Genomic DNA, 13,856 nt, shown 5'->3' with positions numbered 1-13,856 from the left:
GTTACATTTGTACCACAGTTTTGTTACAGTAAGGATAAATATTTACAACTGAGGATTTATACAGTTAAGAAACTGAAGTTCTCATCTCATCAATGCTCTAAACATGGTTCAGCTGGGCTGTATTCCAAATGAGAAAGGAAAATGTCTCTCTGACCTGTAAAATATTACTAGGAGAATGCTCTGAAAAAAGTAGCCAGCCTCCATGACTGACAGCTCATATGAGTCATTAAGACATGTTTGTAACTTTTATTTCCAACAAAACAAAAGCCAATACTTCATAATACACCCTGTTATTTGGCTTCAGATTTTATATCCTCCAAGAGGAGTGAAGTTTTACTTGACTGGCTTTGTATGCTTAGACTATTTTGTGGATTCAGTAGGTGTTTTCCATGAAGTTAGTATCACATAAAAAGGTTGGAGGATGCATCCTCTAGACCAAGAACTCCCATCTTATAGGCTGTGGAGTAGTGGTGGCCTGGAGAGCACTTGCTGGTGGTACACAGAGAGCTGGCTCCAGTGCTTAATTTGTAATGAAAGAAGTGCTGGGGCTCAAGCAATTTTTTTACTTTCATAACTGATGCCCCAAGCCCAGAGGTGCTGGGGCTATGAACTCCCAAGCTTAGAGGTGCTGGGCTCAGCACCAGCAAGTCCCGGCACAAATTAAGCACTGGTTGGCTGATCACAGGATGTTGTTTCTCCTCTTTGTTTCCAGCTTCTAAATTCCAGGAAAAGAAACTAAGAAAATACTTAATGTATTATTAATATTACTTCTCCATGTATGCAATTGCTGTAGCTGACACAAAGCTGACAGGAGATCATTAACAGGGAGGGAGGTGGTCCACCCAGCCATCTCAAGAGGGGGTCCAGCCTATGAACACATTTAAAAAAAAACCACTGCTCTAAACTATTTGCTGTCATCCAAGTCAACCTTCACTGGCGAATCTCCGATGGATACTAATGTGAGAATTATAGTTATTTTTTAACAAGCTGGTTTTAATCAGCTGGATTAATTAGCTGTGATAAAGTCAATTCATTGCCCCAGCTTTGCTCCCACTTCATTTGTGTTCATGAAACACTATGCAGAATTATAGTTTGCTGGCAACGATAAAGAAATTTATATATGTTAATAAAGACATGTGCCTAATACCTACACTTACAGTAACTTCTTTAAAACAATAGTATCTATATAAGCTCTTGCAGCTGCCTCTCCCACGCACCCCATCTCATGTTTAGTTCTAGAAATTGCTTGAACTGTGTTCATAGGGGACTGGTTGGAATTACACCATTTCTAAAACAGTCTCTCTCTCTTGGTGATCTTTTTCCTCTCTACTTTGGACGTCCCCTTTTTCTCCCTCCTCTGTCTTGCTTTTCACATCTTCATCATTCTGGTGCTTATCTCTTTTTTCTCTCTCTTGTTTTGATGCATTCTTGTTTAGCTTTTGTTCCTGAAAGAGAAGTGAAAAATCATTACAAAAATATCTAATATAAAGAACGTTTCACTATCTTGAGTTTTGCAGTTATTCTAAAAGTGGTCCCTCAGCCATGCTCACAAGAAAATGTGTGTGATAGAGCATTGGATGGGGTGAAGGCTGAAATACTTCTCTGGAGAAAGGGAAGGGAACTCATTCTTTTATCCCTTAGAATTGTTTTGGCTGTCAGGAATGGAGCAAGTTCCATTAAGGTACGCCAGTGGCTAGGTTGGTTGAGAGAGCTTAGCAATGGGGGAATTTGTTGCAATCAGTAAAGATGACCCTGATGTAAAAGGGGAGGAAAATTCTGTCTCCTCTTGGTGGCATTGGTATGCTCCGCCAAAAAGAGTTGAGCAGTCAGAGAGGTGGGAGGAGGAGCTGACCAAAACAAGTGTAACTTTTCATTTATTAAAGAAGGAGCCCTACTCTGAAAAATCAGGTTATAAGTATTTCAGATTGGATACCCAAAATTAGTGGATACTTTTTATCTTAATCTCTGTACCTTCATTCCTCATCTGTAAATTGGGGATAAAAATACTCAGTCACTTAATGAGAATGTTACTAAGATAAATTAACATTTGTGAAACACTCCATGTCACTACTGTAGTGATGAGTGCCATAGAAAATCCCAAGTGAAAATTAATAACACTGGCTTTAAATCAGGGTTTGAATAGTGTGCAGTAAATAAGGCCTGGGGCCACACATTGAACAATGAAGATAAAACTCAATGCTAAATTGTTGCTCATTTAGTAAGCACCATCCATTCTGTGCACTGAATGAGGGCGTGGTCCTGTGTAAAAAATGTGTGATCAGATAATTAAGACTACCATAATGCACATGCACAAAAGGGATGAATTAAGGTTGTAGAGGCAACCTTAATTCTGGCTTTCCTAACTTTTGAGGGCTTGACTACCTTAGCAACCTTATTAATATGCTTTTAACATATTGTTTTGTGTGTATAGACACTCCCCGACTTACGCAAGTGTTGCATTGCATTCTGGAACGCAGGGGCGGCTCTAGCCATTTTGCCACCCCAAGCACGGTGGCACACTGCGGGGGGGGCGCTTTGCTGGTCGCCGGTCCTGCGGCTCCGGTGGACCTCCCGCAGACGTGCCTGCGGAGGGTCCGCTGCTCCCCGGCTCCTGTGGACCTCCCGCAGGCATGCCTGCGGATGCTCCACCGAACTCGCAGGACCAGCGGACCCTCCACAGGCACGTCTGCGGGAGGTCCGCCGGAGCCACCTGCTGCCCTCTCGGCGACCGGCAGAGCACCCTCCATGGCATGCCGCTCCAAGCGTGCACTTGGCGTGCTGGGGCCTGGAGCCATCCCTGCTGGAACGCCTTGCATAAGTTGAATTTTGCGTAAGTTGGGAAAGTATACTCGACAATTACGCTCACCAAAAAAAAAAAAAAAAAAGAGTACGGAACTTTTTCCGTAAGTGCAGATTTGCGCAAGTCGGGTTTGCGTAACCTGGGGAGCATCTGTAATATATATTTACAGTAGTTCAGGTTGCTTAACTCTTTCCATTAAAAGCCCTTCTTTTAATTGATTATTACTTTGACAGACTTGAAAAGGTTTTGGGATGAAACTTTTCTTGTTTGCTTTTTGCCTCAGGCTAAATATTTCTTGAAAGTTTCAGCAAAAATAGTACAGCTGTTTACAAGAATGGGTCTTGGAGAAAAAGATTTTTTTTCCCTGTCAACCAATTTTCCCTTTTTTTTTCCCCTTCAACCAATTTTTTCACTTTTAACCAATTTTTCCTCCTTTCTTTCAAGAGTTCTAGTATTCCATAGGTGTGCAGCTGAGACTTGAAACTTGGCAGAAGGATGGTCCTGGGGCCAGAGATGTGCCTTTTGCTGTTCCAGGAAAATCCATCCAGATTCGGTTGACTTATTAACCCCTAAAAATCTCCTTTTATACATGCTCAGTAGATATAAGCCAAGCCTCAATGATGTTGAATGCAGAGACATAACTCTCTAGTACCTCATGCTGCTGATTTACAGCTGTGCATTTTATCAAAGAAAATAAGATGCTGGCTACTTTGAACAGCAGATATTCGGTGGAAGTCAACCATGATATATTTCTGTAACCTCAAAATCTTTCACTATTTAGTCCTTTTTAAAATTTTGTTGTAGCATTTGGGTATCTCTGTAGTGGGACGATTAAATTGCTGCCTTTTTCTACCTCAGAGGGTATTGCATTTCAGTGCTGGACAAAGTGATTCTTAAATGCTGTAATTTCTATAGTCACTTAATGAAGTTTGAAGAGTCCTTTGGGATCCATTTTGATGAATGATGCCGTATAAATGTAAGATCACTTATTCTGTAGCTGCCTGCCAGTTGTAATGATGTGCTCTCTAGAACAAATATGCAGCAAAACACACAAAATGGACAGGTCAAATCTGTAATAGTTAAGAAAAACCACCAGAAATCCAGGTTACCTTTCGATTCTGTAATTTATACCACCCACGAGGATATCTTGCAATGCTGTCCATGTATTTTTCCGCCCTTTGCCAGTCTTCATGCCACCTTTGAACTTGATACTGAGGCTCACACTTTGTTATCCTATCCAGAATGGCCCGGTTCTCTTGGCTCACTCTCAGTAGTTCCTTCTCTCGCTTTTCCCTGTTTAAACTAGAGGGGGAAACACATACAAAGGAAAATCAAGCTTCTGCCCAGTTATGAATGTTCTTGAAGAATTTGTGGGTCAAAGCTGGAACCTGAGAGAGAAATTCTCTGAAGCTGTTATACTTCTCCTAAGAGGAGTTTCTTCTCCTTATTAACTAGCCCTCGCAACTCAGCCCTTTGTCCTTCTGAAGGAGATAAGTTTTGTTTGAAGAAGTTTTACACTCTGCCTCTCAGATGAGACCTTCAAAATTGAAATTCTGTCTGCTCTCTGTATATACTAAAGATTCCTTGGTACTTTTTATAAGATCCCAGCCTTAAACTTCTATCTTGTCCTCCAGCCTCAAATTATTTTTGTTGCTATGTTGAGGGAGATAGCATGCCTGGCTGCTGAGGTGTTAATAAACAATCATTTTAGGCATCTGGCATTAGTCCTCTGTTTCCAATTATTGAAGGAAAATGTCTCACCCAAATTTTAGATGTAAACCAGATCAATTGGTTGTAGGAGAAGGTGCAGAGAAGTGTCTGGTCAAAAGTTCTTCAGAAATATTTCATGACTGGTTAGTGCCAGAGTTAAATGATACTTGGTTCTGTTCAATATCTTCATCAATGATTTAGATAATGGCATAGAGAGTACACTTATAAAGTTTGCAGAAAATACCAAGCTGGGAGGGGTTGCAAGTGCTTTGGAGGATAGAATTAAAATTCAAAAGGATCTGGACAAACTGGAGAAATGGTCTGAAGTAAATAGGATGAAATTCAATAAGGACAAATGCAAAGTACTCCATTTAGGAAGGAACAATCAGTTGCACACATTAAAAAATGGGAAATGACTGCCTAGGAAGGAGTACTATGGAAAGGGATCTGGGGGACATAGTGGACCACAAGCTAAATATGAGTAAACAGTGTAACGCTGTTGCAAAAATGCAAACATCATTCAGGGATGTATTAGCAGGAGTGTTGTAAGCGAGAAACGAGAAGTAATTCTTCTACTCTACTCTGTGGTGATTAGGCCTCAACTGGAGTATTGTGTCCAGTTCTGGTCGCCACATTTCAGGAAGGATGTGGACAAATTGAAGAAAGTCAAGAGAAGAGCGACAAAAATGATTAAAGGTCTAGAAAACATGACCTGTGAGGGAAGATTAAAAAAATTGGGTTTGCTTAGTCTGGAAAACAGAAGATAGAGAGGACATAACAGTTTTCTAGTATGTAAAAGGTTGTTACAAGGAGGAGGAAGAAAAATTGTTTTTCTTAACCTCTGAGGATAGGACAAGAAGCAATGGGCTTAAATTGCAGCAAGGGAGATTTAGAAAAAGCTTCCTAACTGTCAGGGCAGTTAAGCACTGGAATAAATTGCCTACTGAGGTTGTGGAATATCCATCATTGGAGATCTTTAAAAGCAGGTTAGACAAACACCTGTCAGGAATGGTCTAGGATCAGGATCGGCAATCTTTGGCACATGGCTCGCCAGGGTAAGCACCCTGGTGGGCCAGGCCAGTTTGTTTACCTGCCGTGTCCGCAGGTTTGGCCAATCGTGGCTCCCACTGGCCGTGGTTCACTGCTCCAGGCCAATGGGGGTGGCGGGAAGCAGCAGCCAGCACATCCAGCGGCCCACACCCCTTCTCTCCACCCCCATTGGCCTGGAGCGGCAAACTGTGGCCAGTGGGAGCTGCGATCGGACGAACCTGCGGATACAGCAGGTAAACGGCCCGACCCGCTAGGGTGCTTACCCTGGTGGGTCGTGTGCCAAAGGTTGCTGATCTCTGGTCCAGATAATTAGTCTTGCCATGAGTGCAGGGGACTGGACTAGACGACCTCTCGAAGTCCCCTCCAGTTCTATGATTCTATGATGTCAAGGGAGCTACAATGATATGTATCTACACAGCAACAATATAGGTTAATCTTCAGTAAATGCTATTGTGTGTGTAATATAATGCTCATGAGGATATGTACATTCATTAGCTCAGGTTCAACGGTATTTCAAATTATTCCTCATATATTTTTAATTTCTCATGGGACCATGCTGAAGTTTGGAAACTCCCTGTTATATAGCAGTTGCTGTTCTGGACTCCACCTGAATTACCTGAACTACTGAACTGCACCCTTCTGTCTAGAGACAAGTTGGAGCCTGATGAGCTATCGTTCCCTCATCAACCAGTCTGTCTGTAAATGAATCATGAGGGTTAACAAATGACACTTGACTTGCACGAAACATTCCCATGGCAGATTCCGGTGTCCTTGCTTCACTTCTGAATTCTCTTCTTACTAGAGCTCATGCATTGTTCTGCTATACTCTGAGTATGAATTTCTCTTGGAATTAAAATGGTACAAACAGTTACTCTCCTGTGAGAATTACCTGAGAGTGCTTACTCATTCTCCCTTGAGCAATGACTAAAGTCCTGATTTACTTACTCAATATGGTTACTGTACACTGTTCACTTTGTTGTTCTTATTTCATTTCCATGCTTTGGACCTACGTCTGTGGGAATGACTGGCAAAGCAAGTGGCAGTAACTCAGTCAGCAACAACAGATTAGTTGGGACATGATAATATGTTTGTTTCATTTATTTCCTCTAAACTAGGTCAACAATCACTGTCTCTATCCCTCAGTTATTAAACTGAAGAAATTAATCCAAAAGCTGGTATCTGTTTTTCTACAGAGACTAGAAGGATGAACCTGAAGCTGGAATCCCCATGACAGGGCAGGAGAATGAATATCTAAAATATTAGCACTCCTGAGGCCTCCTTTAAATACATGTCTTTGCTGTGCAAAATATTCATTGCTATGTTTATCACTGTCATGGTAACTTGATAACTCTATACAAGTTCTACTGCTGATGTTACCTTTTGGCCTGATAGTAATTTTTGTTATCAATTCGCCCTTTCGTCCTCATGATGCAGGACATCTTCTCCAGCAGCAAATGATTGTCTCTTTCGATGACTGAAAGCCGTTCCTTCTCAAGCTTCATGCACAAAAGAGGCAGAGAAATATTTGTTATGGTCCAATCAAAACAGCAGCAGAGTGCTGTGGATATTTTAACAAGAGGATCCCACTCTGGTTCCACACACAGACTGAGACAAAAACTGGCAAGGTAAAAATTCACCCCCAGTGCAGAGGTCCTGCAGAAGAACCTCTTCACCACATAAGATCCACATAAGTTAGGGGGGGCCCTCAGCGGTAAGCACCACTTTCCCCTGACTTCAGTGGGCTTTGGATCAGGTTCAGGAACGGGCCATCTCTGTCCTTGGCGGGGTTACAATCTGATTTAAGGTGGGAAGCAACGAGTGGGTTTAATAGGCAAATGGAAGGAGCTGCAGCAGGAGGATGAGGGTAACAGTGATAAAAACGTAGCTGCATAGACTAGTTATGTGCACACTTAGCTAGTTTTAAGTCATTTTTTAAAATTAGTTTTAAGATCTAAACATGGAGTATATTAACGATATCTGTAAACCCAGTACAACACAGATTCATTTGTGTAATGTGAAAAGATACCATGGTGATGGGAGCAATGTAAGAACCTAAAGAGAAGAACGAGGTGGGATGGAAAGACACTATACCTAGCCCAGAGTTAGCCAGATCTGTGAGAAATGTTTGTGAACAGCTGCCCTTTTGGTGAAATCTAATCCATTCCAAAAGCCCCTCCCTTCCCTAAGAAGTGCTCTTCAGAAGTTTGTTTCTGTGCCCCAAGGATGCCATGCCTAGCAGGGGTGGTTTGAAAGGAACCAGAGAAGCAGGGACTCTGTAAGAGGCAGAGCAATCATTCTACCATTACCTGCAGAACTTAACTTAAACAACTTGCTCCCAAGTGCATCTCCCCCCCAGGGTCACTGAAAAATGTATTTTGTGCCTACTGCTTCACCACCACCACCACCCCCGCCTCTTTTGCTATTTGTTTCTCTGAAGGCTTGCGTGGCCTAAATAAGATAAATACGAACTATTACCACATGCTGCTTTGATAACCTTCAATAGCTAATGTTCCTGTAGTGAATTACGGGGAGGGGGGCTCTTAGTGCATCTTTTTTGTTTGCTTGGCTTAATAAGCGAAGCAGGTCAGATGTAGCTCAAATTGTATTATGGAGATACCTAAAAATGGTGCTGTTAAGTAATCCCATCAGGGTCTAAAAACCCAGAGGGCTAGTGACTACAAAGGAGAAGAGAACCTGGTTACAGGAAGATAAACTTATTTGCAACATTAGAGACAGTCTCTATATTTACATAGCACCTCTAAAGGTATCATGTTACAGCTGGCAGGGGAACAAAAGTGTCAGGGTGCCAGTAGCATATAGGGACGTACCCAAGATTGGCAGCTTCAGATTTGACTCTTTTTTAAAAAATATGCATCGGCAAACTCCATATATTTTTTTTCCAAAGGAAATTCTTCATTGCTCTTTTACAGTAAGGAAAGGGGGAGGAGGAAGTGGCAACAACCAGCACAGATGCCAAATCCTACAATAGTATATAAATGTGTATTCATAGGGGAGAAATTAATTGTTTTGATAGCAAAATAGTTTCAAGCTCTCTGGGGGTTGCTATAAAGTAGGATGAGATGATAAACATTTTAAAGAGGCCAAATCCTGAAGTCCTTACTCAGGCAACACTCCCTTTGCCTGAGGGAGACTGTGTATAGGTTTGTTTGTTTTTGGTTTTTTTAAAGTGAACAGAGACAATTATTCTAGGAGAATAGAGTTCATTTTTCCATTGTCATTTTCTTTAATTTATAAAGATTTTGAATGAAAATTACCAATCAAAACTATCCCTTGTTACATTTCTTACATTTTGAGTATGCCAACGTGTCATAAGATTCATAAGATAACCCAAACGTTATCACAGGACAGTTATTGTTTCAGTTACTGTAGGCTTTTTTTTGTTTTCTTTCTTTCCTTTTTTTTCTTTTTGATATGCAGGAATAGATTTTAGACAGGATCCTTGTGTTCTGGCCCTGGCAATTAGAGGGAATTTGATGCATCAAGTCAGAGTTTACTTGACATGGGACTGGGAGGGCAATATCCACTGGCCCAGTTAGGCAGAGCATGGTATAGGAGTGAAGCTAAAAGTTAGACCATTTAATATTATACCCCTGTTGATCTGCCTGTCTTACTTTCTTGGGGGTGGGATGGGGGGAACACTATGTTGGGCATTGGCGTATGCATTCCTGTTCAATGCTAATCTACTTAATTAAGTGATATAACCAGAAAGATACCTTTAGCTTCTTTAACTTCAAGTGAAGATGGCCATATGTTAGAGGAGTAGTGGTGTCCACTACAGGTTTGGCTGTCTGGATCTGCAGCAGAAAAAAATAATTATCCATTTTTGTTGAGAATCAAATCCTTACAAACTGTTATGAGAAATGTTTAAATTGTTTGCCCACTGTATTGTTAGCACTAATGTCATATTTGACACATTCATAATGTCAGCAATGCCAAGCCCTGCCCAGCAAGGATGCAAGTAGGGTGGTACCCTCCAGTACGGAATACCTGCAAGAGATTTTTAGCCGGTACGAGGTACTGGAAAGACATGGGGCTAGCCCCCTTTGGGGGGGAAGGCCTGCCCTCTGCTCCTTAAAGGAGCAGAACGCGGCTACGGAGTACATTCATTCTTTATATGGCTTTAACAGCACAATGCATATGCTAACAAACTTAAACAAAGGCTTTGTTTAAGTTTGTTAGCATTGGTCAGGAGTCCTGAAGAGGGAAGGGATGTGGGGGATGAAAGGTGTTTAAACAGTGTTTTTGATTCTGTTTCTCCCCATTGGTCTGAATTATCCATGACATCCATACTGCATCACATCAAGTCCAAATCATTAGAGGAATGCCTCTGCCTGCACTGACCAGAGGATGTTTGGATTCTGATGTCAGCTCAGTTCTGCAGCCTGATGGGAATCAGGTAGTGGTCCAGTGTACACAGAATTCTTCTTTGCAGCCAAACTAACATGCATTTTGTTAACTGGAACTGGAGCAGCAAAACAAAGAAAACAAATGCCTCATTTTCCAGCTTTGTGTGTGAGAGGACTATAAGTGAAGATTATAACGCCGGACACTGACAGCCTTAAACCAGCTGCCTCAGGAATCTGCCAAGAACTTTGCTGAAAATATGTTCCTCATCTTAGCAATGGAGCTAAGACTTATCACATGTTTGCCCACCTTTATTTGAATGAAGCTACTTCTGATCTGACAGCTCAGGCATTGTCAGTTTCATCCAGAACAGTTTACTTGGAACCTAAGCCCGTAAACCTTAATCATTTGATCAATCCCATTGAAGACAATGGGACTATTTGCATGACTATGGACCACTTTTGTGGGCTGGTAAAAGTTTCAGGAGTCTGTTCCTATAAAGGAAGTTGAATCCTCCATTGAAATGCAGTGTTTGGGTACAATACCATAAAGCAGTTTAGGATACAGTTCTACTTAAAATTTGTTTTTTAATAACTCATACATATGTTGAAATGGCTCCTCACCCAACTCCCATATTCCATATAAACTAAACAGACTGACTACTACATATTTTTTGGCGGGGGGAGTGAGTAGTTAAGCATGTTGATGTTTGTATATACAAAGGGGGATATCATAGGGGATGGGGAGAGCGTGGGAGCCCTGGGCTAGGAGCAGGGTGAGGAGGAGTCACATGGGGAGGTCACATACTCCTCGCCCCCATTGTGTCCCTCCCATGTGTGCAGAATCGGCAAGAAATGATTTCTACTTGCAGCACTGCTGCCCAGGGAGGTAGTGGGAAATGAAGATAATAGGGACAATTGTTTTCCATCTCCAATAAAACTCAAACTCCCTGAGAAAAGAGAGAATACATAGGGGTGTCAGGACTGCTTATGCCTTCTTTACCCAGGAGTGCTGAAGTCTAGTCTGGCTCTAGGCACAGGTTCCTTAACATATGTCCCTGGAGCAATAGATACTTTGGGCTGTTGCAGGGATGCAGAATCACCGGAATGTAAGAATGACCTAGCTACTCCCTCCCCTGCCCCCAGTGTATCCTGGAAATGTCCCTGACTCAGGGTCTCCTGAGGAAGTGTGGATCTGGGTGTGGGGAACCAGGCAACTCCTGGGGGGGGAGCTTCTTGTGTTCAGGGTATTTTCCATGACCTCACTGTTATAGCAATGCCTTCATATGTATCCTCGGATGCAAAACTACTGATATCATCACCAAATAGAGTTTGTATTGCACCAGATTCAGTGGCACAGTTAAAATCTCCTTCCCCCAACACGTCACATGAATATTCAGGTCAGGTCTGACAGGAAGATCACTGCAAATGATAGGCCATATGAGTAGTCTTGGGTCAAGGAGTCCCTGGAGGTAAAAATGGGGGAGGAGGGAAAGAGAGAGAGAGAGAGAGAGTGGAAGAGACCACTCTGTGAGACTCAGAGGGAGAATAGATTAATGAAATGCATGATTTTGTTGCTTTAGTTAATAGTATGGGATAAACACTGCTCAGCTCATTAATACATTATATATAATATAACAATAGTGTGTGTATAAAATTAATAATTATTTGAACTATGCCTCTCTGATGGACTCTGCCTTTCAAGAGTTGCTTACCCTTGTAATGTGTAAATAAGTGTAGAACATTTACACACTAAGCAAAAGGGGTTGTCAAGTAAGTGCAATTTATATGGTAACAGCATAGAAAACTACATTCCATAAAGCGTTGCCTGGAGTCCACATGTAGCCTTCCAAAGCTCCTAACGTAGCCTGGCACAGCACAGAGCTTTATGAATCAGGGACCAAGCCTGAATCCCTGATGATTTCAGAATTGATGAAAACTTCTGTAAACTATCAGGTCAATCTCAAGACTATATAACAAGGCAATAGTCATTCAGTAGATTTATTGCAGTGATGTTTGGAGCTGCAATACTGGAGCTGAAATTACACGGTATCTATTTACTCAAGTTGCCTAAGTGCTGGTAATATGTTTGGCTTCCTTTTGTTCCAGTTTCTAATAGAAGGCCTGATCCTGCAAGATGCTGAGTGCCCTCAACTGTCATTGATTTCCATGGGAGTGGAGGGTGCTTAGCATAACAGGATTGGATCTCAATTAACAGGCAGTTTATTATTGGCTAGCAGGGCAAAATTTTTTGTCAAAACAATTTTTCATCAAAAATGCCATTTCAACTAAACCATTTTTGTGTGTGAAATATCGTTTTAATATCATCCTTGGTTTGGAATAGAAAGTTTTTTGATTTTTCATTTTGAACTGACGTTTTGTTTAAACATTTATCTTTTATTTTACATAAAAAAATTAAATTGAAAAATGAAACATTAAATGGAAATGAAACATTTTCAGTTTATCAAAATAAAATGTTTTGATTGATCCAAAATGACTATTTTTAAAATTTAATTTGGCAAAATATTTAGAAATTTGGCTTTCCATCATGATTTGGGACTTTTTTTTTTTTTTTTTACAACCCAAAATTTTTCATGGGACAGAAAATCCATTTCCCGACAAGCTCTAGTTTTAAGGTTTGAATTCCTTGAGATGAATATAAAGTGTCCTACTTTCTAAGGGGTAGCTATATGTCCACAATGGATGTAGATTATGTCAACCCTCCAGCATCAGACCACTCTTAAATAGCCCTAGTCATATTCAATGGCATGGCACGCTGGAGGTTAATTTAAACAAAAAGGAACTTTTTAGAACAAACTTCTGATCTTGCCATCTTGGTTAGAGACAAAATGCTGGATTTGATATTCTATTTCATCTTTAAATTCTCCCCGCCTATCAGTCAAACCAGTGGAACAGAGTGTGTATTTTATATGGTAACAGCATATGAAACTGACAATATCTGTAAATAATGAAGAAATATTTCCTTACAGTAAGGGCGATTACACTGTGATATCTTCTTAAGGAAGCAATGAAGTTGAATCCTTGTCACAGGAGTTTTTCAGACTTAGACTATACAAAGCACCGAGGAAAGGCCTGAAGGGAACAATCCTACATTGCCACTGAGTTGGACTGTATGATTGACCAGATCTTTTCCATCTTTAAATTAGCAACCTGCATACAATGCACGCTCTTATTAAAAAACTTCTCTTTATATGGTAGGTCAACCCTGATCCCTAACGAATATTTTCATACTAATGTTAAAGAATACGTAAGCATTTGCATTAACAAATTTGACTTGCCTATTTACTCACTGTACTACAGGGTTGTACCTACCCTTTTCTTGTGCTCTTCATAGTTTGCTTTGTCCCATTTTTGCTGAAGATATTTGTTGCCACATGGTAAAATTGACTGGTAGGCTCTATGCATCTTAAGCAACATAAAACATCTCTATAACTGAGGTTCTTCTAAAGAATGAGTGATATCACTCTGAGCCTTTTTAAGCAAAGCCCTGGAGACTGGGTATGTTTGCAGCAGGTCATGTGGTGGTTGTCATGGTATCACTGCTAAGAAAAAATTGAATAGCCAGTGGTAGCATTTTAAACAATATGTTTAGAGCACAATAAACAAGAGCTGAACATCTTAGCAAAGGATTCCAAAGGGTATCATCTCAATATATTAAATAGCTTAGCAATTATACTTCACTGGTCATGCTTAGCTCTGCAGTGATTAAGGAAAGACAGTGTCTCAATATGATATTATTAATACTTTATGTAGCACCACAGATGTAGAAGAGTCTATATAACATAATATTTGTCAAGCTTACAGTTTAAAGGCATGCGTCACCACAATACAAAGCAAACATATAGTGTGGGGTGTAGTCTTTAGAGCTGCATTAGTGTGTTTAAAATATACATCAATACTAACATGCTTTG

The 13,856-nt window shown here is 40.8% G+C and overlaps 1 protein-coding gene across 1 annotated transcript; it reads right to left on the bottom strand.

Moving 5' to 3' along the window:
• Positions 1-760: 760 nt before the first annotated feature.
• CFAP97D2 (CFAP97 domain containing 2) lies at positions 761-13,368 on the bottom strand. Its single transcript, XM_039504064.1, has 5 exons — positions 13,258-13,368; positions 9,295-9,375; positions 6,938-7,056; positions 3,910-4,102; positions 761-1,445 (listed from the first exon to the last, which is right to left on the bottom strand). The coding sequence occupies exons 1-5, from the start codon at positions 13,360-13,362 to the stop codon at positions 1,278-1,280; spliced, it is 666 nt and encodes a 221-aa protein (XP_039359998.1). The 5' UTR covers positions 13,363-13,368; the 3' UTR covers positions 761-1,277.
• Positions 13,369-13,856: the final 488 nt, after the last annotated feature.

This window comes from Mauremys reevesii, linkage group 1 (assembly GCF_016161935.1).
Source record: "Mauremys reevesii isolate NIE-2019 linkage group 1, ASM1616193v1, whole genome shotgun sequence".
Lineage (NCBI taxonomy): Eukaryota > Metazoa > Chordata > Testudines > Geoemydidae > Mauremys > Mauremys reevesii.
Note: the sequence above shows the minus strand (reverse complement) of the source record. Positions and strands in the feature narration are given on the sequence as shown.